At 39.8% G+C, this 22,657-nt stretch overlaps 2 protein-coding genes across 2 annotated transcripts; both read right to left on the bottom strand.

The window, feature by feature from the left end:
- Nucleotides 1-8,605: 8,605 nt before the first annotated feature.
- LOC115963586 lies at nt 8,606-10,998 on the bottom strand. Its single transcript, XM_031082650.1, has 2 exons — nt 10,756-10,998; nt 8,606-8,839 (listed from the first exon to the last, which is right to left on the bottom strand). Exons 1-2 carry the CDS (start codon nt 10,996-10,998, stop codon nt 8,606-8,608), a joined length of 477 nt encoding a protein of 158 aa, XP_030938510.1.
- Nucleotides 10,999-20,511: 9,513 nt separating this feature from the next.
- Nucleotides 20,512-21,342, bottom strand: LOC115963580. The gene has a single exon (XM_031082638.1). The coding sequence runs from the start codon at nt 21,340-21,342 to the stop codon at nt 20,512-20,514; it is 831 nt and encodes a 276-aa protein (XP_030938498.1).
- Nucleotides 21,343-22,657: the final 1,315 nt, after the last annotated feature.

Raw genomic sequence — 22,657 nt, 5'->3', positions numbered from 1 at the left:
TATTTTATTAAATAAAGTTGTAAGTTACAACAATTTTATAGTAAATTTTACCCATTTTTATTATGCGTAAATTATAAATTTTTGTATTAATAATTATAAAAAATTCTCTAAATCAATTTTGAAGAAAATTCAAATAATTCATTACATGACAATTGATACATTTACATACAATTTATAATTTAATGTACAGGGTTTTTTTTTTTTTTTTTCTTTACGAAAAGTAGTTAAGTATAATAGAAAAAAAAAAGTTTTTAATGTTAAAATATATAAGGATTTAAAAAGAAAAAGTTATGTAAATTAAACAAAAATTGACAAATTTTGGAAATGAAGTCAGCTTGGTGCCTGTGGCCAGCCGAAATCCCATTCGCCGAAGTCACATTTTCCTTAATCCTTAATAAAGTTTGGGAATGGCTTGACACAAGCTGCACCCATAAAGTTTATGCTGCCCTTTATTCCAGAATTAAATAACCGGTTGAAATGAATTGCCTTAGGTCAAATCATTTTAACTAAGCCTCTGATGTGTCACATGTGTAGCCTGATCTACGCCAAGGCCGGTGATTTCGTACAAACTTTAGCTTTCTTTCGTTCATATTGAAAGGGCAGGATCCTGTCAGCAAGTAAGTTACGGATAAGTGCCTATTTTTAAACATGTGTAAGTGTTTTAATGTGTTTAATCACATCTGTCAAAGGACACAAGCTACACCTATAAAGTCTATGCTGCCCTTTATTGCAGCATTAAATAACCGTTTGAAATGAATTGCCTTAGGGCAAATCATTTTAACTAAGCACATGTGTGGCCAGATCTACCAAGGCCGGTGACAATTTCAAACGGTTATTTAATGTTGTAATAAAGGACAGCATAGACTTTATAGGTGTAGCTTGTGTCCTTTCACAGATGTGATTAAACACATTAAAACACATACACATGATTAAAAATAGACACTTATCCGTATCTTACTTGCTGACAGGATCCTTTTCAATATGAGCGAAAGAAAGCTAAAGTTTGTACGAAATCACCGGCCTTGGCGTAAATCAGGCCACATATGTGACACATCATCCAAGATCCAACATGTCCAATAAAAACTTTTACTGGACACAAGTTGGATCCAAAGCTAGGGACAAAACTTTTACTGGACACAAGTTGGATCCAAAGCTAGGGACAAAATTTGTGTTTAGTGAAAATTTTTAGTGGACACGGCAAGATTAATACGTGTCCAAGATCCAACAGGTCTAGTAAAAACTTTCATTGGACATAAGCTGGACCCAAAAGCAGAGGCAAAGCTTGTGTTCAGTGAAAATTTTCACTAGATACAGCAAGATTTGGACACGTATCCAAGATTTGGACACTAACTTGTTCCTCTATCTCGTATCAAAAAAAAAAAAAAAAAAACTTTGTTCCTCTATTTTTTTTTCTAGGTAATGAGCATTAAATGCTTAACTTTTTATTTTTATTTATTTTTTTTAATGACATTTGTGGTAATAAGAGTAATAGTATTAGCCTATTATTAGGTGTTGTAAACAAATGCTATTTTGTCATGATAAAAAGTTACTCTCTTTTTATGTTGATGATGTTGAAAATTGTCAGTGGATCACACAGTTCTTACGTGCTTCAAAACTTCTCACAACTCTAAAGTGTCAGAGCTTAGATCAATTATGCGTATCTTGAATTATGAGGGTTTTGGAGCTTTTGTAGTAGTGTAGAACCGACTTTCTTTCTTGGGGAAGGGAAATTTTTCTTTATAAGGAAGATCCTCATAAAAGCATTTAATTTTTGGGATTCTTTCCATATAGGGTCCGTTTGGATTGAGCTTATTGTTGCTGAAACTGAAAACTGAAAACTGAAAACACTGTAGTAAAATAATTTTTAAATGTGCAAATAGTACCGTAGGACCTATTTTTAATATTTTTTAATACGTGAACAGTGTCAGCACAGTGCGTAAACAGTGCATACACTGTTCATAACAATAAAATTTGTCTCCCAAAGTCAACAAATGCGGGCCCAAAAAAAAAAAAAGGAGAATACGCGCTTTGGAGAAAACACAGACATGAGACGCAGAGCCCAAACGCCCTCATAATGATTTTGTTGATCAAGGTTAATTATGAGACGCAAGATATTTCCTTTTGAAGTTTCTTAAGGACTACTTAAACTACGTGGATGTCACGTGACCTTACTGCTGTCCACATTGTATCTGTCCACTTCCTCATTCGTCTCTTTATGTACATGCTCCCCGTCTTCTTCCATTACCTTGATCACAAGTTAAAGGTACCGTCACTCGTGATTGATTCAGTAGAATGAGATCGTCTACGTCTATTTCTCCCTCTTTAGTTGCCCCTTTACTCTATGGATTCGTCCACTAATGTTAGGATGAATTTGTGGAGTGACGGTCTAATTTTAATTTCGGGAGATGCGTTCTGATTGACAGGCTAGCCTAGGGTCATAAATGCCATAGGTACACGTGGCGCATTTTTAATGGTTAATTGCTTGAACCGAAGTGTCCCTTCGTCTTTCATGCCGTTACCTCTATATATACATGCTCCTTTATCTTTCATTTTCACTTTCTTCAAAAAATTTACAACTAGAGCGCTATTGTCTTCTTCACCAAACCGGCATACCGTCTTCTTGGTGCTACCATTTATTTTGTGTTACCGTCTACTTGGTGCTCCGTCACCCATTCCTTTATTGCCTTCTCTGTTTTGCTCACTCGGTAAGTGTCCTTCACCTTAAGTTGAATTTACTTGTCATTTATTTAAATTTCGCCAATCCGTCGTCTATGTAGACCGTCAAAGTCTTAGGGTTTGTCCATCACGTGTAGGTGATAGATGTCTAGTGCGTCGAGTGAATAGTCATGTGTCAGTGAGGGACAGGCTATGATGAGGTGTATCCGTTAGGTCAGCACGACCTTGGCACCTTTTCTGAAGAAAGGGTCTTGTCCGCCAACTCACCTTCCACGGAGGATGATGATTTGAACGGAGACTGATTAGAAAGTGATTCAAATAAAGACATAGGAAATGATGAGCCTCCCGTCTAGTCTGTCTTAGGCCCTGATGGATTCAGGGAGTTCATTATGCTCCCATTGTGGACGATAAATGATTTCAACTCATCTATCAAAGAACGTCACTTCAATACACTTAGGGAGAAGTACCAAATATCTGTCAACATTCCAATGCGTCTTCCATTTAAACAGGAAAAATGTTATTCCAATGCGTCTTCCATTTAAGTGTTCTTCACCGTTGTCTTTTCTAGTATCTCAGATTGTCCGTCACCCAAATCTCTTCGAATGCCTGGAAAGTATTTCTGGGAGTTGAAATGCTCTACAGGATGATGTCCGACGAGGCACGTAGGATGACGGTGTAGGAGTTCTACCATTGCTACCGTCCATCTGAAATCATACAGTCAAGAGGCATGTACAGTTTTGTGCTGAGGAGCCTGTTGCTTAGGCTTGTGTGCGACACCCCTGATTCCAATAGGAATTGGAAGGGTCGCTATTTCTTTATCCAAGGTGACAAATGGATGTGTCACCCTGGTGACCAAAAATATATGCTCGTGGACAAAACATGGGGCATTATGCCCCCGTTCGGTATGTATCCGTCTGTATCAAGTTTTTACTTTTTTTTACTTTTGTGATATTCTAATCGTCTGCTATTGCAACTCGGAATCGTCTAGAAGTCACACTTGAGCAGTAGAGCTTCTTGGAGAAGATTTTCACAAAAACCAAGCTATGCGAGAGGTCGTGGGCTAAGCTTGTTACCTTGGACACCCTTTATTGGCACTGTGATGGTCCCGAACCCACTGTGGCTGCCCGTCGTTACGATTCACAAATCCATCAACATAAGTCCATTGCCTAAGCAATTTGATTTCCTTGTTTCAAGTTATCTAACTCCTTTTATCCGTCCACTTTTGTGTAGAAATGGAAGAGAGCAAGAAAAGAGCTTACATTAAGCAACAAGCTACGAAGAAGAAGCAGGAGGGGAAACTACCTCCTAAAGCGACGGGCCAGGCTGATCAGTCAACTAAAAGGAAACCGTCAGAGAAGGTTGACCATCCACCTAAGAAGACAAAGGTGATGACCGGGCCTAATGCTGGTGAGACTCCAGCAAAGTTGCCCGCTAAGCCTGGCCCAGGAGTTAGGAAGGGCCTGATGAAGGGCCTTGTCCCTGTCACCAAGGAACGCCCCGTCCTCCTTCGTGAGGACTCTAGCTACATGCTCAAGTAGATCTTGTCGATCATCAAAGACGACGATTGCTTTGACTTGGGAAATCATGCTACAGAGGCCATCGGGGAGTCGGGTCTCTTTAGCCTAACACAGGTATGTATACCTGTCGCTTTTCTTTGTCTCATCATATTGTTTTTCTCTAATCATTCTGTTTCATGCAGGGGGTGGTTATGATGAAAGGGCTAATGGATCATTGTGTATCCTATGAGACGGTGCTGTGCCGTATGAGAGAAAAATTGGGTGCAAAGGAGACGGAGGTGCAGGAGTTGTTGGCCTGGAAAAACGTCTAGATAGGGAAGCAAGACTTGACCAAGCAGCTCTTAAAGGAATTGAAGGCACAAGTTGAAGCTCTGAAAAAAATTCCTAAGGACAAAGAGGTGGAGATCTTAGAGGCCAAGAGTCAACTCCGTCATGCTAAGGATGTCGCGATAAAGGAGTATCGTGACTCTGACGACCTCCTTTGGGAGCTCAGTGGCTCCTTTGCTAACGACTTTATTGATTGCATCCGTCAGGTCAAAGCCTCGTTCCTAGGCCTCGACCTTTCTCACATCAACATCGATGCCTAGCCCCAGACTCTAGCTCAACTCATCTCTTCTGTGGGTACCGATAATCTATTCGCTGATGACCCAGTGACGGAACCTTTTGGCGACGGAGAGACTCCTGTGGATCAGGCCAAATCTATTGGGGATAAGTTTGTACACTTGAGGGGGATTCGACCGATGGATGGAAGGACGGAGAGGACCCTACGCCTTAGGACTAGTGTTTACTTTTTCTTTCAGTTTACTTATTTAAATGTAAATATCTTTTTGTCAGAACAGTATTTAGTTTAATTTAACCGTTACTTTTTGTATCTAAACTTCTCCCTTTATGGGCTTTTATAATCTTTTGTTTATTTGTTTCACAAAATATCCATCTACTTTGAATTTGTAGATTTAATTATTTGGATGAAACCGTCCAATTTCTGATGTGAATATAGGCATTGGTCAGGATGGGGCTGTACATTTTGTAAGCATAAGTTAATAATGTAGACCGAACCCGTCCACTTCTTGAATCTATCTACTATTTCCTGAATCCGTCAACTATGTGGACTCGGCATGAACCCATCCTCATGATTTATTATTTTTTTAAGATGAATCCGTCCATTATGTGGAATATAATTTTAGATTCTTAGGCCATCTCATAGGGTGACTCCGTCCACTTATGGACTGATTTTTGCCCTGCCCTTAGGATGAACCCATCTTGTGGAATTTATAATATTAAATCATCGCAAAGGATGAATTCTTCTACTTATGAACCAATTTTAGTTCACCCCTTAGGATGAGTCCATCCATTTATGGACTTGATAGATCACCCCTTAAGGTGGACCCGTCCACTTATGGACTAATTTCAGCTCACTTTCTAGTGAACCCATCCACTTGTGGACTAATTTTTATGGTGAACCCGTCCATTTATGGACTAATTTTTAGCTCACCCTTTGGGAATCTGTCCAGTTAAGGACTGGATATATAATGTTGATCACCCCTTAGGATGAACTCGTCCTCTTATGGATTAATTTCGCCTCACACTTTGGTGAACCCGTCCACTTGTGTGATTTTTAGTTCACTTCTTGGTGAACCTGTCCACTATTCTGGACTCAAGATAAGTCATCCTATTTTTTACAGGATGAATCCCGTCCACATTTTGGACTTGAGAACTATAAATCCCTTTAGGATGAACCCGTCCACTATTCTGGACTTAATAATTATAATGTAGAAATGCAAATAACATACACATGGAATTTTTGAATAACTCCTCTTATTGTGAAAAAGTCGTGGATAAAAATTGTCTTTAGAGAAACAAAAAAACTACCCCTTGAGCTTAAAAGAAACTGTAGATAATAAAAATTAAACTAAAAGGAAATAAATTGGAAATAAGAAGTGTTGTCGCCCTTGCCACTGTCTACTGGTAGTACTTTTTTAGGTGTCCACTGCATTCTACGGGTGATGCAACTTTTGCCCGTCCAGTGTCTCCAGGTGGTAGGTTCCCTTCCTATGCCATGATGCAACTCTATATGGTCCTTCCCAGTTAGGTCCTAGCTTCCCCCGGGAGGCGTCTTTTGTAGCGCTCATCACTTTTCTTAAGACAAGATCTCCAACCTGGAAGTCCCTATGTTTGACCCTAGAGTTGTAGTGCTTGGCCATGAGGTCTTAGTATCGTGCTAACCTTTGCTCTGCTGTTGCTCTAACCTTATCCACTAGATCAAGCTGCAGGAGTAGTGCTTTGTCATTTCTCCCCTTGTCATGGTTTCCTACTCGGTAGCTGGTGAGCCCTACTTCAGCTGGAATGACCACGTCGCTTCCATATGCTAGTCGAAATGGTGTTTCTCCTGTAGGTGTCCTTACCGTCGTCCTGTATGCTCATAAGACGTTTAGCAGCTTCTTCGGCCATATACCCTTTTCTCCCTCGAGCCGGGTTTTGATGATCTTGAGCAAGGACATGTTTGTGACCTCAACTTGCCCACTGGCTTGAGGATGAGCAGGAGATGAGTAGTGATTCTTGATCCCCAATTGTGAGCAAAAGTCTCTGAATGCGTTGTTGTCGAACTGTTTCCCGTTGTCTAAGACCAGCACTCTGGGTATACCGTACTTGTAGACAATGTTCCTCCATAAGAAGCTTCACACATATTTCTCCGTGATTGTGGCCAATGCTTCTGCTTCTTCCCACTTGGTGAAGTAGTCTATACCGACCACCAAGAACTTTAGCTACTGAATTGCGGTTAGGAATGGACCTATGATGTCCAACCCCAATTGCGTGAAAGGCCATGGGGTCGTCATCGGAGTGAGTTCTTTTGACGGCTGTCGGATGAGGTTGGCAAACTTCTGGCACTTGTCACACGCTTTAACATAAGCAGTGGCATCCTTCTGTATGGTAGACCAATAGTATCCTGCCCGGATGAGTTTATGCACTAATGATCGTGAGCCGGAATGGTTCCCGCAAACTCCTTCATGGACTTCTCGCATGACATAGTCTGCCTCCTTGGGTATGAGACATCTTAGATACGGTCGAGAGAAGACCCTTTTGTATAGAATGTCTTTAATCAGAACGAAGTGTGCTGCTTGAACCTTTAACTTCCTTGCTGCTTCCTTTCCGTCAGGCAACTCGTCGTCCTTCAGGTAAGAGATTATTGGTGTTGTCTAGTAGCTCCTGGGACCTATTTCTTGCACACTGATGCCGTTTATTACTGGCGAGATTTGAACAAAGGATAGTACCTGATTGGGGATGAGCATGTGTTTCGCTGAGGCGGCTTTAGCAAGATGGTTGGCGTACTCGTTCTCTTCCCTTGGGATTTGAACAAACTTCACTTGGAGGTCGTTAACTTGATCCTTTACTTGCTCAAGGTAATTCTTCATCCGTTCGTTCTTGCATTTATAGTCACTGTTAACCTGGTTGATTACTACTTGGGAATCATAGTATATGACCATACTTTCAGCTCCTGCCGCCTTGGTGAGATCCAGCCCTACTATTACTCTGCCTCGTTGTTGGTCGTAGGGAAGTCAAGACAGATCATGCATTCGACCTTATCCCCTTCCGGGCTGCAAAGTACCACACTGGCGCTGCATACTTGTCTGTTGGAAGATCCGTCCATGTGGATGCTCCATTGGGGGCTTTTTTCTGCCCCCTGGTCTTCCGAAAGAGTGAATTTTGTGATAAAGTTAGCAATGACTTGTCCCTTTATAGTTGTACGTGGTAGGTATTGTATGTCGAATTTGCTTAACTTAATTGCCCATAGCGCCATCCATCCAGCGGCTTCAAGGCTGCTTATTGCTCTTCGGAGGGGCTTATCTATTAGGACGATCACTGTATGTGCCTGGAAGTATGGCTTGAGTTTACCAGCGATAGTCACTAGTGTGAAGGCGAGCTTATCCATTGGTAGGTACCTTTCTTCTGTGCCTCGGAATGCCCTGCTAGTGTAGTACACAGTCTTCTGTACCTTGTTTTCTTCCCTGACTAGGGCTGCACTGACAACTATCGAGGAGATGGCCAGATGGGGGAATAATTCCTCCCCGAGTTTGGAGGGACTCAGCAATGAAGGGGAGGAGAAGTATGCTTTCAGGTCTTCGAACGCTTGCTGGCACTCAGTCGTCCATTCAAATGATTTTTGTAATGTACAGAAGAAAGGTAGACACTTATCTGTTGCTCTTGAGATGAACTTGTTCAGTGCAACAACCTTGCCATTCAGGCTTTGCACTTCCTTGATGTTTGTTGGCGGCGTCATCTCCATTATTGCCCGTATCATGTTTAGGTTGACCTTGATGCCTCTTTGGGACACCATGAACCCCAGGAATTTCCCTGACATTACCCCGAATGTACACTTGCTAGGATTCAGCTTCATGTTATAAGACCGAAGGGTGTCAAAGGTCTCTTGGAGGGTCGTTCAAATGATCGTCCTCCTGTAGGCTCTTTACTAGCATGTTGTCCATGTAAACTTGCACATTCCTCCCAATCTGATGTGCGAACATTTTGTTCATCAGTCTCTGATATGTGGCTCTTGCGTTCTTGAGCCCGAATGACATCACATTGCAGCAAAAGAGACCCTGAATGGTGACAAATGAAGTCTTCTTTTGATCAGCCTTATCTAGCTTGATCTAGTTATACCCAGAGAATGCGTCCATGAAGCTCAGCAACCAGTGTCTTGCAATGGAATCCACCAAAACGTCCCGTGGAAGGGGGTAGCTATCTTTGGGGCATGCCCTGTTCAAGTCCATGAAGTCTATGCACATCCTCCACTTTTTGTTGGCCTTTTTAACCACCACTACGTTGGCCAACCAGTCGGGGTAGTATACTTCTCGAATGAAGTCTGCTTCTTATAGCTTACGAACTTTTTCAGCTATGGCCTTTTCCTATTCCTACGCGAACACCTGCTACTTCTAACGGACTAGAGAGAAGGAAGGCAATACATTTAACTTGTGGACTATAATCTAAGGATCAATTTCGGGCATGTCCTTATGGCTCTAGGCGAATTCGTCCTAGTTCTCCCTCAGAAATGTTGTGAGCGCCTGACGAATTGGCGGGCTAGCCAGAGTTTCGACCCTAGTTGTTCGTTCGGGCTTGGCATCATCCAAGATTACCTTTTCCAACTCCTCTACCGGTTCCGCCACCGTCCGCTGTTCCTCTATACACATTGTAAGGTTGATTTTAATCAACCATCTTGTTGGCTTTATTCCGTGCCAAATTTGTTTGTATTTCAGCAATTAGTAACCTTGTATTTAGGTGGGTTTGTTGTAAGGGTAGTGAGTGAGATAGAGTGTTGAATGCTCAAGAGTGTGCAGGAAAACAGAGTCTCGCGGCTGGATCACGCGGGTGACTCGCGGCTTCAAGCCGCCAGAAGCAGCATACGTGCCAAGCATGCCAGAAGTTGAAGCGTCATGCTAGCTGGAGCATTACAGGACAAAATAGGACAACTGGCTGTTCTGTTATCGCGTGGCTGGATCTCATGACTCAGTCAAGCCGCGAGGCCAAGGCACGAGCCACCCTTGTTTTGAAAAACCTGACTCTTCACATTCCATTCTCACCCCAGTATAAATACCCCTTATACCCACAAAAGAAAGAGAGCTTCTAGAGAGAATTTTGAGAGAGAAACCCTAGAGTAAAACAAGATTGATTCATCAACAATCTTTACATAAGAGACTCTTCAAATTCCTCAACTCTCTTCCTCTCCATTGTTAAACCTTTGAGAGGTCTTTTACCAAAACCTGTTCTCACCATATCCATTATTGTGAGAGAGCTGTTTGGTGTTTTGGGAAGCAGTTAGGAAGAAACTAATCTACATTGGTTGATGCTATGGTCAAGTAGCGGAATCCGGGAAGTTAGAAAAGAAATAGGTTCGGCGTAATCTCGTTGGAGTAAGAAGTTTGGATGGCTTAGGTACACTGGGTAGATTAGGCTTGGAGGGTTTATTACTGTTCATGTATCCCAACTACATTTTCTAGTGGATTGTTTACCGCTTGGAGGGCGGTGGAGAGGTTTTACACCGAGGGTTTCGGTTTCCTCTTCGATAACACATCGTGTGTTGTCCTTGTATTTGCATCTCTCTTTCCTTTATCTTTGCCTTTTATTTTCTGCTGTGGATGTGATTTTAATTGGCATAGATTTTTTACCAATTCTGTATTAAGCTTTTGTTCATGTTCCGCACATTAATTGTTTGATATAAAGCTTGAATTGGTAATTTGTAAATTGGGGGTCTAAACGTTCAAGGGTGTTTTTACACTATTTGAACTTTCACACATAGTCTGCAAATGGTCATCCATTTCCAACATGGCAATGTAGCACTTGTGCGTCGCCAGTTGATCTCCCCGTACTTCTCCCACTCCATACTTGGTTGGGAATTTTATCATTAGGTGGTAAGTCAGGTTACGGCCTTCCATAAGTTAAGGGTAGGACAACCCAATATGGCATTGTAAGCGGATGAACAGTTGACAACAAGGAACGTGACATCTCTAGTGATCTACTGCGGGTAATCTCCAATTGTTATGGACAAAGTGACTGCTCCTAGTGGGTGTACCTTTATTCCTCCGAATCCAACGAGCGGCGCATTAACTGGAATCAATCGTTCCCTATCAATCCTTATCTGCTGGAATGTTGGGTAGTAGAGGATGTCGATAGAGCTCCCATTATCCACCAGGACTCGGTGGGTGTTGTAGTCCCTTACTTGAATGCTAACCACAAGCACATCATTGTGAGGGTGGTGGAGGCGCCTACCATCTTCTTTTGTAAACCCAATGACATGGTTATTGATCTGTGCCATCTTCGGGATGAATCCCATCAACTGGACATTCTAGACCATCCATAGATAAGTTTTGCGTGACTTCTTGGACGAGCCAGATGCCGTGGTTCCTCCTATGATCATCCTTATGGCTCCTAGTGGGGGTCTAGGATGCTTATTTTCTCTTCGTGCAGGTGCTTCTTGGGGTTGGTCTGTCCTTTCCTTACCAATGAACTTTTACAACTTCCCTTGCCTGATAAGAGCTTCTATCTGCTGCTTTAAGTCATAGTAATTAGAGGTGTCATGACCGTGGTCGTAGTGGAAGCAACAGCATTTGTCTCTGTGCCTCTTGCTAGGGTCTTCCTTCAGCTTGCCAGGGAATGTCAGGGCTCCTTCATCCTTGATTTGCATCAGGACTTGATCAATCGGGGTGTTCAACGGGGTGAAGCTTACGAACCTTCCGGTGGGAGGCTTAGAGCGCCTATCATCCTTTCTATCTCCTGTCCTTGCTATCTTTCACCCCCTATCTTGTTTGGATTCCTCCTGTCTTTCCTTCTTCCTAGGCTTCTCTTTGCGAGCTAGCAGTGCATCTTCTGTGTTCATGTACTTAGTAGCTCTGCAAAGTACATCCAACATATTTTTTGGGTCATTCTTGTATAAAGAGAATAGAAACTTACCCTTCCGTAACCCATTCGTGAATGCGGCCACGAGTATCTTGCCGTCAGCTTCATTGATGGAGAGGCCCTCTTTGTTAAAGCGGGCTATGTAAAACCTCAGCGTCTCATCTTGTCTCATCTTCTTGTTACTTAATGCTCATCAGGCATGCAGTTGACTTCTTATACTTGTATCCCCCGATGAAGTGTGAGGCAAACTGGGTGCTTAATTCCTTAAAAGAACCAATGGAATTGAGCGTCAACCTGCTAAACCAAATCCTTATAGGGTCCTTTAGTATAGTGGGGAAGACCCTGCATATGATCTCGTCTGCTACTCCTTGCAAGTGCATTAAGGTCTTGAAAGATTCCAGGTGATCCAAGGGATCCTTGGGCCCATCGTAAGTTTCTACCTGTGGCATGCGAAACTTTGGTGGAAGGAGGAATGAGGTAACTGGTGTTGTAAAGGGCGAGTCCGTCCGATGGACCAACTCGTTAAGGTCTCTTAACACCTATCCTCTGAGGGCGTTCATCATGACGTCCATCCTCTCTTTCATCATCTGCATCTCCGCTACTATGTGAGGTGGAACAGTATTGGCAGCGGATGGATAGCTTGTATCCAGTCGCTCTTGTTTGCTTGGGGGTGTTGCTTCCTTCCGGCCCTTCTTGATTCCTTCTTTCAGCGCTGGTTCCTTCCTGGTCCTCCTCCTGAGTGTTAAGTGCTCGTTCTTTTGGCACAGTTGCTCCTCTAGGTCATGAATTTTTTGGTGAGGCGTTCTACTGCCGCTACGAGAGTCTGGACCTGCTTCTCGAGGATGGTGGTACGCGGTTCATCTCCTTAAGTGTTGTTGGTGGTTGCCATCGAATGAGTAAGTACCATGCAACTCTTCGTCTGGGAAACGATAGTATGGCTTGCAAAACTTCTTTCCCATAGACGATGCCAATTGATGATGTCAAAAATCGTCAATGAGTCACACAGTTCTTATGTGCTTCAAGACAACATCTGCGCAACACAGAGCAAGAAGACCTTAGGAAAGTACTGGTGTAGTACCAGCCAAAAACCCTCCGAAGGTTAAGTCAAAAAGCTTCTCACAACTTTAGAGTGTCAGAACTGGAATCAATTATGCGTACCTTGATTTATGAGGGCTTTGGGGCTTTTATAGTAGTGTAGAACCGACTTTCTTTCTTGGGGAAGGGGAATTTTTCCTTATAAGGAAGATCCTCATAAAAGCATTTATTTTTCGGGATCCTTTCCATAAAATGATTTTGTTGATCAGGGTTAATTGTGAGGCGCAAGATATTTCCTTTTGAAGTTTCTTGAGGACTACTTAAACTACGTGGATGTCACGTGACCTTACCGCCATCCACATTGTATCCATCAACTTCCTCATTCGTCTCCTTATGTACACGCTCTCCATCTTCTTCCATTACCTTGATCACAAACTAAAGGTACTGTCACTCGTGACTGATTCAGTAGAATGAGATCGTCTACGTCTATTTCTCCCTCTTCATATATAAACATATTATTTTATAATACACTTTGTATCATATGTTTTATTCTTTTACTACTTTATTAAATTTTTTTATTCTTTTAAATTTTAATTTTATTCTTTCATTATAATTTGTTCCCAATGCAGTCATATTTTTAAATATTCATTTTATTCTAACAATCACATTTTAAAATAATCGTCTTATTCTAAAGGTTAAAATTTTAAAAATATGAATTTTCTTAACAAGCATTTTTTCTTTTAAAAAGATTATTCTTATAGTCGTATTTTTGGAAATTCATTTTTTGTAACAACCATATTTTTGGATTTTTTCCCCTTAACAATCACATAGAGTTTTTGAAGAATATGATAGATAAAACGGAAACTAATATCCACTTTAATTGAACTAAACAATCAATCTGTCAAAAACTATATACATAAAACATAAACTAAATTATGAACCTATCGAAACTCATATCAAAAGCTAGGAGGTAAAGAAGAAAACTTAAACTTCTTTAAGTACTTTTATGTTGCTTTCATAATAAAACCAGCAAGGAGCAAATTAAGAGGCAAACTATAGCACCCCACATAAACAAAAGCCAAAAAACAAGGAGCTAAAAGCAAAACTTCTTAAGTACTTTTTATGTTGCTTTAAGAGAAAATTTATATGAATTTTGAACGTAATGTTAGAATCACTGAATTTAATTATGTGGCTTGCTTAACTATTTATAAACCATCCTCAAGGTTTAAAAGTGTTGAGGATGAGGATAAAGGGACTTAACCTACTTAAGGTAGTCCTCAAACCCTTCACCATAGTATCCGCCACAGAAATCTATGAATGAGTGCGAGGCCAGAAGAACAATACAATTCTACTAACAGAATTGTATAGTTCATCCATACTAAATTTTTTAGTATATGGAACATTTGATGTGGGATGTTTTTTTGGTGTGCTAAATGCATAGTTTTAAAATCGGATCGGACCGTTTAGTTCAACCACGAATCAGGCACAAATTCAGTCTGGTAAAAACCCCTAAAATTGGGAGCAAAAGCAATTCTTTAATCGTACTAGATTTTAAAATCATGGCTAAATGCTAAAAATGTAGCATACCTAATGCTAATGCTCTTATAATATGTCGAATAAGCATTGAAGATTGCCTAACAACTAGTAAAATAGATATTAACAAAAGCTAAATACAAAAAGTATATTAACAACTTTTATCTCATTAGGCCAGAAGAACAGTTGTTTTTATTGATATTTTGATAGATAAGAAGAATGATTTTTAAATAAAATAAGTATACAAACTTAAATTAACAAATATTTAAAAATTAAAAGTTCATTAAAACTTATCGTCTTAGACCCCAAAATGTATTGAGTTGTCCATGTCATTCAACTCTTTTCCATTGTAAGACATATAATATTTGACTCTTTTTTTTTGAAAGCTTTATTAATTTATGGACTTGTTATAGCCTTTATACTTTTATATGTGCATTTAAATCTTCTATTGAACAAAAATGTGAATCCTTAGTTGAATTCCAAAATAAAAATACATATATATATATATATATATATATTTTTTTTGTATTGAATGATAATTGAATTTAACTATATAATTCATTAGTTAATGCAAACACATAATTGAATTTAATTGGAGGAACTTAAGCTACATCATTTAAGAAATTATACTTAAATTGTGTATTTTAAAAATGTAGGTATTAAAATTAAATATTTTAAAATCTAAGCATGATTTCAAAATTAGTCAATTATCTAATAATAATAGGACAATTTTTTTATTTTTTATTTTATGAAATAGGACAAAGTTTGGCTACAAACTTGGTTGACTACAACTTCCACTAAAAAAAAAATTAAAATGGCTACATATTTTTTTGAAAATATAACAATTGGATTCTAGTTCTTTATGTTCTTAACACGTAAGTCAAATTTCATGTTAGTTGGATTTTATTTACTATTCAATCCACAAACTTATTTTTTTATGCATAATTTTAGGGTATAAAAACTTAAAAAATAAATATTTGATTGATGGTATAATTATAAAATTTTCATCTTTTTGAAATTTTGCAAGTATGGAGGATATAAAAAGAAAATGCAATCCAACAGTGAATTTGTCTAAATTCATATTTAATAAAGAAAATATCAAGTATTTTTTTTCGAGGGTTTTAATCTATGACATTCACTCCTGATAATAGTTCTTTATCATTAGACTAAGACACCAATCGTTTTTTGGTGTAAGTGGGGATTGAACCCCAGATCTCTTATTCAACCATTAGAAACTTCACCAATTGAGCTAACAGGAACCCACAAATATTGAGTAGAGTTGTAATTAAACTTTGTCCTTAATAATATAACATTTTTTCCTTGTCAGCTTTGGTTGGTGCACAGAGATTCCTTGCAGCTTAGGTTAGCAAACATGTTTTGTTTGTGGAGGTAGATAATAGATCGGTGAACTTGTCCAAAGATATGTCAAGGTAACACAATGGTGATATTGTTAAGGGAAATAATTAGTTCGAGCTGCCTCGATTAGATTGACATTGATATATGATTTTTTTTTTTTTTATATAATAATTTTTAGAAGGAGATTTATTTTAAATCATACCATGAGATGTTGAAGTAATGATTTGTTTTTTTAGAAAAAAAAAAAAAAAAAAAAAAACGCATTTACGTTACATTAAACATTTGTCTGACCATTCATTGTTTATTAAGAAAATATTACTTACATCCACAAAGTGGTAGATTGTTATTCACAACAAATCTTAATGGGAGATTGTTATTGACTGTTACTGATAAGCAACAAGTTAATTTTAGTAGTGGTTCAAATTAGAACTAATAATAATTTACCAATTATAATTTGTTGAGAAAATATTATAAAATTATTATAAATATAGCACTTCTCTTATTTATTATAGAGATTAGATAATACTACTGAGTGAATCATATTCATTTTCTCTTGTCACCTGTACAATTTATCAAATTTGAATTATAGAACAAAAAAACAATGTTTATTTTTATTTATTTATTTATAAGAATAATTGTAATCACAAAATTTCAATCAGAGAATCTAATATACTCTCAATATCCATATTATATATATATATATATATATATATATGAGAATTTGGACTCCCAAGGTTATAAATATGTTCATGTTTAGCTTATTTTCTGAAAATCCTAAGAGAATTATTTGTTCTTCCTCAAATATCCTTACGTTCATGAACATAATTTCAAGCATATTAGCTGTCACTTGATGTGAATTCCTACAAAAAAATAATAAAAATTAACAAAACAAAGTTTTAATCCAAACTAGTTTGAAGGAATTTCCTCTAACACATTAATGAAGATTTATAAAAATATCCACATGTATTGTTTAAATAAATCATATGACTTATTAAATAAATCACGTGACTTATGTGATCAAAAATACACATACATGATTTTATTAATTGCCATGTCATGGTTTAGAAGAATTCTCATTCAAGTTAGTTTATAGGCAAACTTTTTTTTTTTTTTTTTTAATTATGTAAAAAGTCAAATTTCCTAAATCAACAGTTTAACATTTTCAAATAACTTATATAACACCAAAATAATGGTTTTTTTTTTTTTTTTTTTTTTTTTTTTTTTTATGGTTTGACAGAACATCAGGAATAAAAATAAAAAATTAAAGTCAACAATAATATTTAAAGATGAAGATGATTGTTTAGCAGGGACAAAAAATAATTTGTTAAAGTTTAGGGAAAATATATGAATTTCATGCAAATTTTAGAAATGTAAACAATATTTTAGCCACTAACAAAAATACAATAGTACTACCCAAAGAGTAGTGGCACTATCCATCATCTCTCTCATTAGAAGAATATTAATTTGAACCCTCATAAGTAACAAATTAAACCTTGAGGATTTTAAAAGTAACATAGTAAAACATATAGTTTAAAAGGTAACAAATTAAATCTTGATGTTTAGGAAAGCAAGAAATTAAAACTTAACTCATTTAGGTAAAATTACATTGTGTTTGAGGTTTAGTATAGTTACTTTTAAAAATATTAAGTTTAATTTGTAACTTTTGAAGTACATAATAGGTTTTTTTTACTATAAAAGAATAGAGTTTAACCTTTTTTTTTTTTTTTTTTGAGACAGAAGTTATCTATTTTATTAATCAAAGTTGGCTAAATCAGCCTGAACACAATGGTGGATGTCTGGTGGTACATCTTCCATCCAGACAGTTAAATCAACTTCCCTAGCAGCCCTTCTAGCCAAAGCATGCGCTACACTGTTCCCTTGGCGATGTACATGAGAAAAGCCAATAAATGGAAGAGTACTTGACAGAAACTTAATGTCCTGAAGGATATTCCCGTGTAAAGCTAGAGACAGGTTTGGTTCGTTTAGCTCCTTGCAAATCACTTCTGAGTCCCCCTCCAAAATTACTTTAGTAAAGCCAAGGTCCAGTGCAAAGTCCAGAGCTCTCCTCGCAGCCAATGCTTCAACTTGGGCCACCGTCGTTGGGAGTGGCAGTTACTGTGCCATCGACGCCATAACAGCGCCGTCTTCATTCCTGATGACAACGCCAATACCAGCTCTTGCTTGCTGGGCAAAGATTGCTTCGTCGTAGTTGATTTTGTAGAGGCCTTGGTCTGGTGGCTTCCATCTGACGTGATTCCTGTGCTGAGGCGTTCCACCCGATTTATGGATGAGTTGAAATTCGTTCTTCCTGTCTTTGGATAAGGCGTGAATCTGCTCCAGAGGACATGCCTTTTCATTGAGGCGAACCTGGTTTCTTCTGTTCCACACAGCCCAGCTCGTGAATGCCAACAGCGCCACGTCCGTCTCCTCTTCAAAGGCTCGTATAAAGATTTCTTTTACACTTCTTCCTGACATCTCTGAGAGCCACCGCCATTGAGAATCTGCATTCCACATTACCTGCACATCAACATAGAAGAAAATAGCATGTGAACAAAACTCCTCCCCTGTTCTGCAAATTTCACATCGACCCTCAGGGATGATTCGTCGACGGCATAAATTTGCTTTCACCGGTAATGCTTCTCTACAAGCTCGCCAAACAAAGTTTTTTATCTTGCTTGGGACCTCCAATCTCCAGATTTTCTTCCATAAACCATCGGCTTGCTCTGTTCTCTGAGGTTGTGTAGAATTCTCAAAAAGGAACCTGTAGCCTGACTTGACCGAGTAGTTGCCAGATGGTGTAAAAGGCCAAACCAGCACATCCGATTGGCTTGTGGTACACAGGGGAATATTTTTGATGGTTTCAGCTTCTTGTTCATTGAAAACATGGTCAATGATCTCAGTTCTCCACCTTTTTGTTACCGAATTTATAAGCACCTCCACATTCGAATTTTCCTGTCCATAAAGAACCGGTGTAGTAATCTTGGGTGAAGATTTTGATGGCAACCAATTGTCCCCCCAAATCCTTATCTTCTTCCCGTCTCCCACTCTCCAAATAGCCCCTTTTTGAATAACTTCCCTTCCTTTTAGAATGCTTTTCCAAGCATAAGAAGCGGAAGGGGAGTCCTTGGCTTCTAGGATGGAACATCTTGGAAAGAACCTAGCCTTAAAGACTCGGTAAAATAGGGATTTATCATCATGGAGAAGGCGCCAAGCTAACTTGGCAAGCATCGCCTCGTTGAACATTGTCAAATCTTTAAAACCTACTCCCCCTTGATCTTTATGCAAGCACAAATCCTCCCATTTAATCCAATGTATCTTCCTCCTATCTCCCCTTTGCCCCCACCAAAACTTCCTGATGAGAGTCTCAATTTCGTGGCACAAAGTAATGGGTAGTTTAAAGCAACTCATCGTATAGGTGGGGATAGCTTGGATAACTGATTTGATGAGTACTTCCCTTCCAGCTTGTGATAAAAGCTTACCCTCCCAACCTTGTAATCTCTTCCAAATCCTCTGCTTCAAATGGTCAAAACTAGCTCTTTTATTTCTCCCTACCAAGGCCGGCAATCCCAAGTAGTCTTCATATTGCTTCAACTCATGAACCCCAAGAGTTTCCATTATTTGCCTTTGCGTGTCGGTAGGGGTAGACTTGCTAAAAAGAGTGCAGTTTTGTCTCTGTTCAATTTTTGCCCCGACACTTTTTCATAAGAGGAGAGAATAGCCATCACCTTTTCACACTCCTGGGTGGTAGCCCTACAAAATAAGAGGCTATCGTCTGCAAAGAACAGGTGAGTTAATTTAGGGCCATTACGACAGATAGATACCCCCTGAATGTCACCCATATCTGTTGCTTGTTGAATCAATCGATGTAGTCCTTCCGAGCAAAGCAGAAATAAGTAGGGTGATAGGGGATCACCTTGGCGAATACCCCTACTTGGCCTGATATCGCCACTAGGTTCTCCATTAATCAAGATTGAGTATGTGACTGAGGTGATACACTCCATGACCAAATCTATCCACCGATCATTAAACCCCATCTGAGACATCACCGCCTTCAGGAAAGACCACTCCACTCGATCATATGCTTTGCTCATATCAAGTTTGAGCGCCATGTACCCTGAACTTCCGGAGTTGTGATTTTTCATATAATGCAATGTTTCGAAGGCTACTAGGATATTATCTGTGATCAAGCGCCCTTTGAGAAAAGCGCTTTGATGTTCTGAGATAATGTTGGGGAGGACTCTTTTCAACCTGTTGGCAAGAACTTTTGAAAAAAATCTTGTAAAGCATGTTACACAAGCTAATAGGTCTAAACTGAGTAACATACTCTGGATTCTTAATTTTAGGAATTAAAGTGATGAATGTATGGTTTAGAGAGTTAGGAAGGGAACCTGAATTCAAAAAACCAAGCACATCATGGGTTACATCACCTCTTACCAACTCCCAAAAATTCTGATAAAATAGTGGCGGCATCCCGTCCGGTCTAGGTGCTTTAAGTGGTGCCATTTGCTTCAAAGCCAACTCAACTTCCCAAGGTTGAAAATTTTCAGTCAAACTATCATTCATTTCAGCTGTAACTACCCGAGGAATGGAGTTCAAATCAGACACTTCAATATCTGGATTGGTGGATGAGAATAGTTGCTGAAAATAGTTCATGAATATGCCGGAAACTTCCTCTGGTTTTGTACACCAGATGTTTGACTGGTTTTTAATTCCTGTGATGAGATTCTTACGCCTTCTTTGAGTTGCCCGACAATGGAAATATCGGGTGTTTCGATCACCATCTTTGATGTGCAAGGTGCGTGACCTCTGTCGCCACATTCTTTCCTCTTTACCCATTAAAGAATTGATCTCTTTCTTTAGCTCAATTAATTTGCTTGAATTTCCACCCTGGAGGACCACTTTTTCTGCCTTCATTAGTTCTCTTCTTCTTTTTTTCCAGTTGCTTTCTTACATTACCGAAGCTATCCTTGCTCCAATTTGTCAATGCCGTCCCACATTTCTCAACCTTTCAGATCACCCTAGTGTTTCCTGCCTCTTCATAGTTAATCTGCCATACCCCTTCCACTGTTTCGCCACACCCCTTATCACCCAGCCACATTTCCTCGAATCGGAAGAGCTTTTTCCTCGGTGAGCAATCCAAGACTGACTGCTCAATCCAAAGAATTTTATGGTCTGAAGTTGTGCTGTCAATATGATGAACTTGAGTACCTGGGTGTTTGGAGAACCATTCATAAGACACCACAGCTCTATCTAACCTCTCCCAAATCGAAATTCCATTGTTGCAAAATTTACTCCATGTAAAGGGAGAACCCTTGAAGCCAATGTCCATCAGTCCGCATTCATCTAGTGTGTCACGGAAGAGCTGCATCTGTCCTGGTGGTCTAATCCGCCCCCCTAACTTCTCACTCTGCTTTAGGATCTCATTGAAATCCCCGGCGCACAGCCAAGGCAGTGAGTTTTGGCTATGAAGATTGCGAAGCAACACCCATGTTTCCTGCCGTTTGTGAGTTTCCGGTTCGCCATAGAATCCAGTAAAATGCCATGCTTCCTCTGTGTCCTTGTTGATGATAACGTCTATATGATTCAAAGAAGAAGAAACAACATCAATTAACAAGTCATTCTTCCAATAAAGAACCAAACCTCCACCTCTGTTAACCCTCTGAACAACAAACTTTTTGTCAAAACGGATCCGGTCTTTTACGAAATCAAGCCTAGCTTCATCTGCCAGTGTTTCGGCCAAGAACACGACAGTGGGAGCTTTTGCGGTCACTACCTCCGCAAGTTCTTGAACTGCCAGTTGGTTCCCGAGCCCCTTGCAGTTCCACACGATGCAATTCATTGCGCTTGGCGGGGCTGAAAATCACCCTCCGCCATAACCGGGTAATTTTCTGCAACTCCATAAGCGACCAAGATTTTCTTGCGAAGTGACTCACTGAGATCAATGGCCATGTCAATGGGGCGTTTGGAGCCAATCGGATCTTCTGTAGTGGCAGGATTACCAGAAAATTCACGGACCAGTCGCTTCCATTTTGTCTGAGATGGTTTCTCCACGAACAGGGGAGCTTGGCTGTAATTAGTGACATCTTGGAGTGGACGTGCATGGGCCCTGTGACGTGGCATGTCTCTTGGTGGGGTCTCAGCATGCCCCTGGTTGAGTGCCAGCTCAGACTTAAGATTTTCAGAGTTAAAAGGCTGGGTGTGTATGTGAATAGGTGCAACATTCTCGGTGTAACCCGAATTATTTTGCTGCTCGTAAATCCCCAGTTCTGCATCAATCTCATTTAATTGCTCCTCAAAATCATTCCCCTGATTTCCGTGGGCCTGGGCAACAGGAATGGAAGTTTCCGTTACTGACCCATGATTATGGGGATTTTTATCTCTGGTTTCCACAAAATTCGCGCCACTGTCTGGTGTTTCCTTATCCGTATGGGCAGTGGAGTTTGACTTTGGGATCGGTCCTGTCGCCATCGGAGTGGATTTCATCTCCCTCCGCCGTCGTGTAGACATGTTCTCCACCCTATCTTCATAGAAACCGGAAACCCGAACCACCGTTTTCTTTGGCGGACCTGTCTGCAACGCACGTACCCACGGTCCAAATTGTTGATCCTCTGCCCTCAGTGTACCTTTGCTTTGGATCCAACTATCACAGTCCCTGTCACCATGGTCAAAACAACCACACCAGTAGCAAAAGTTAGGCAAACGTTCATACCTGAAGCTTACCCATGTTTTTCCGCCTTCTTCGAAAGTAACTACCCTTCCTCGGCAAAGTGGTTGATATATATCTAGTGAGACTCGCACTCTAACATAGCTGCCTCCCTCACTGGCAGAGACACTAGTTGATCTATCAACCTGGCCTATCGCTTCACAAATATCTTCAGCGACAGATTTGTTTCCATAGCCAATTGGAATATTATGCACTTGAACCCAGAATGATGCCTTGTCAAATTTCAGTTCTTCCAGAGGAGTTTGTCTCTCATATCTCTCCAAGACCACCAAATATTTATCGAAACTCCATGGTTCACTAGAGAGAACCCTATCCACATCTTCCTTGTTATAAAAAATAAATAGCGCCGTGTGAGACCCTTCCTTACTCACCGTGAAACCACTGTCCGCCTTCCATAGTGGCTTAAAAGTCCTTGCCACTGCATCCATAT

This window comes from Quercus lobata, chromosome 10 (genome assembly GCF_001633185.2).
Source record: "Quercus lobata isolate SW786 chromosome 10, ValleyOak3.0 Primary Assembly, whole genome shotgun sequence".
Classification (NCBI taxonomy): Eukaryota; Viridiplantae; Streptophyta; class Magnoliopsida; order Fagales; family Fagaceae; genus Quercus; species Quercus lobata.
This window is presented reverse-complemented; position numbering and strand designations above follow the sequence as displayed.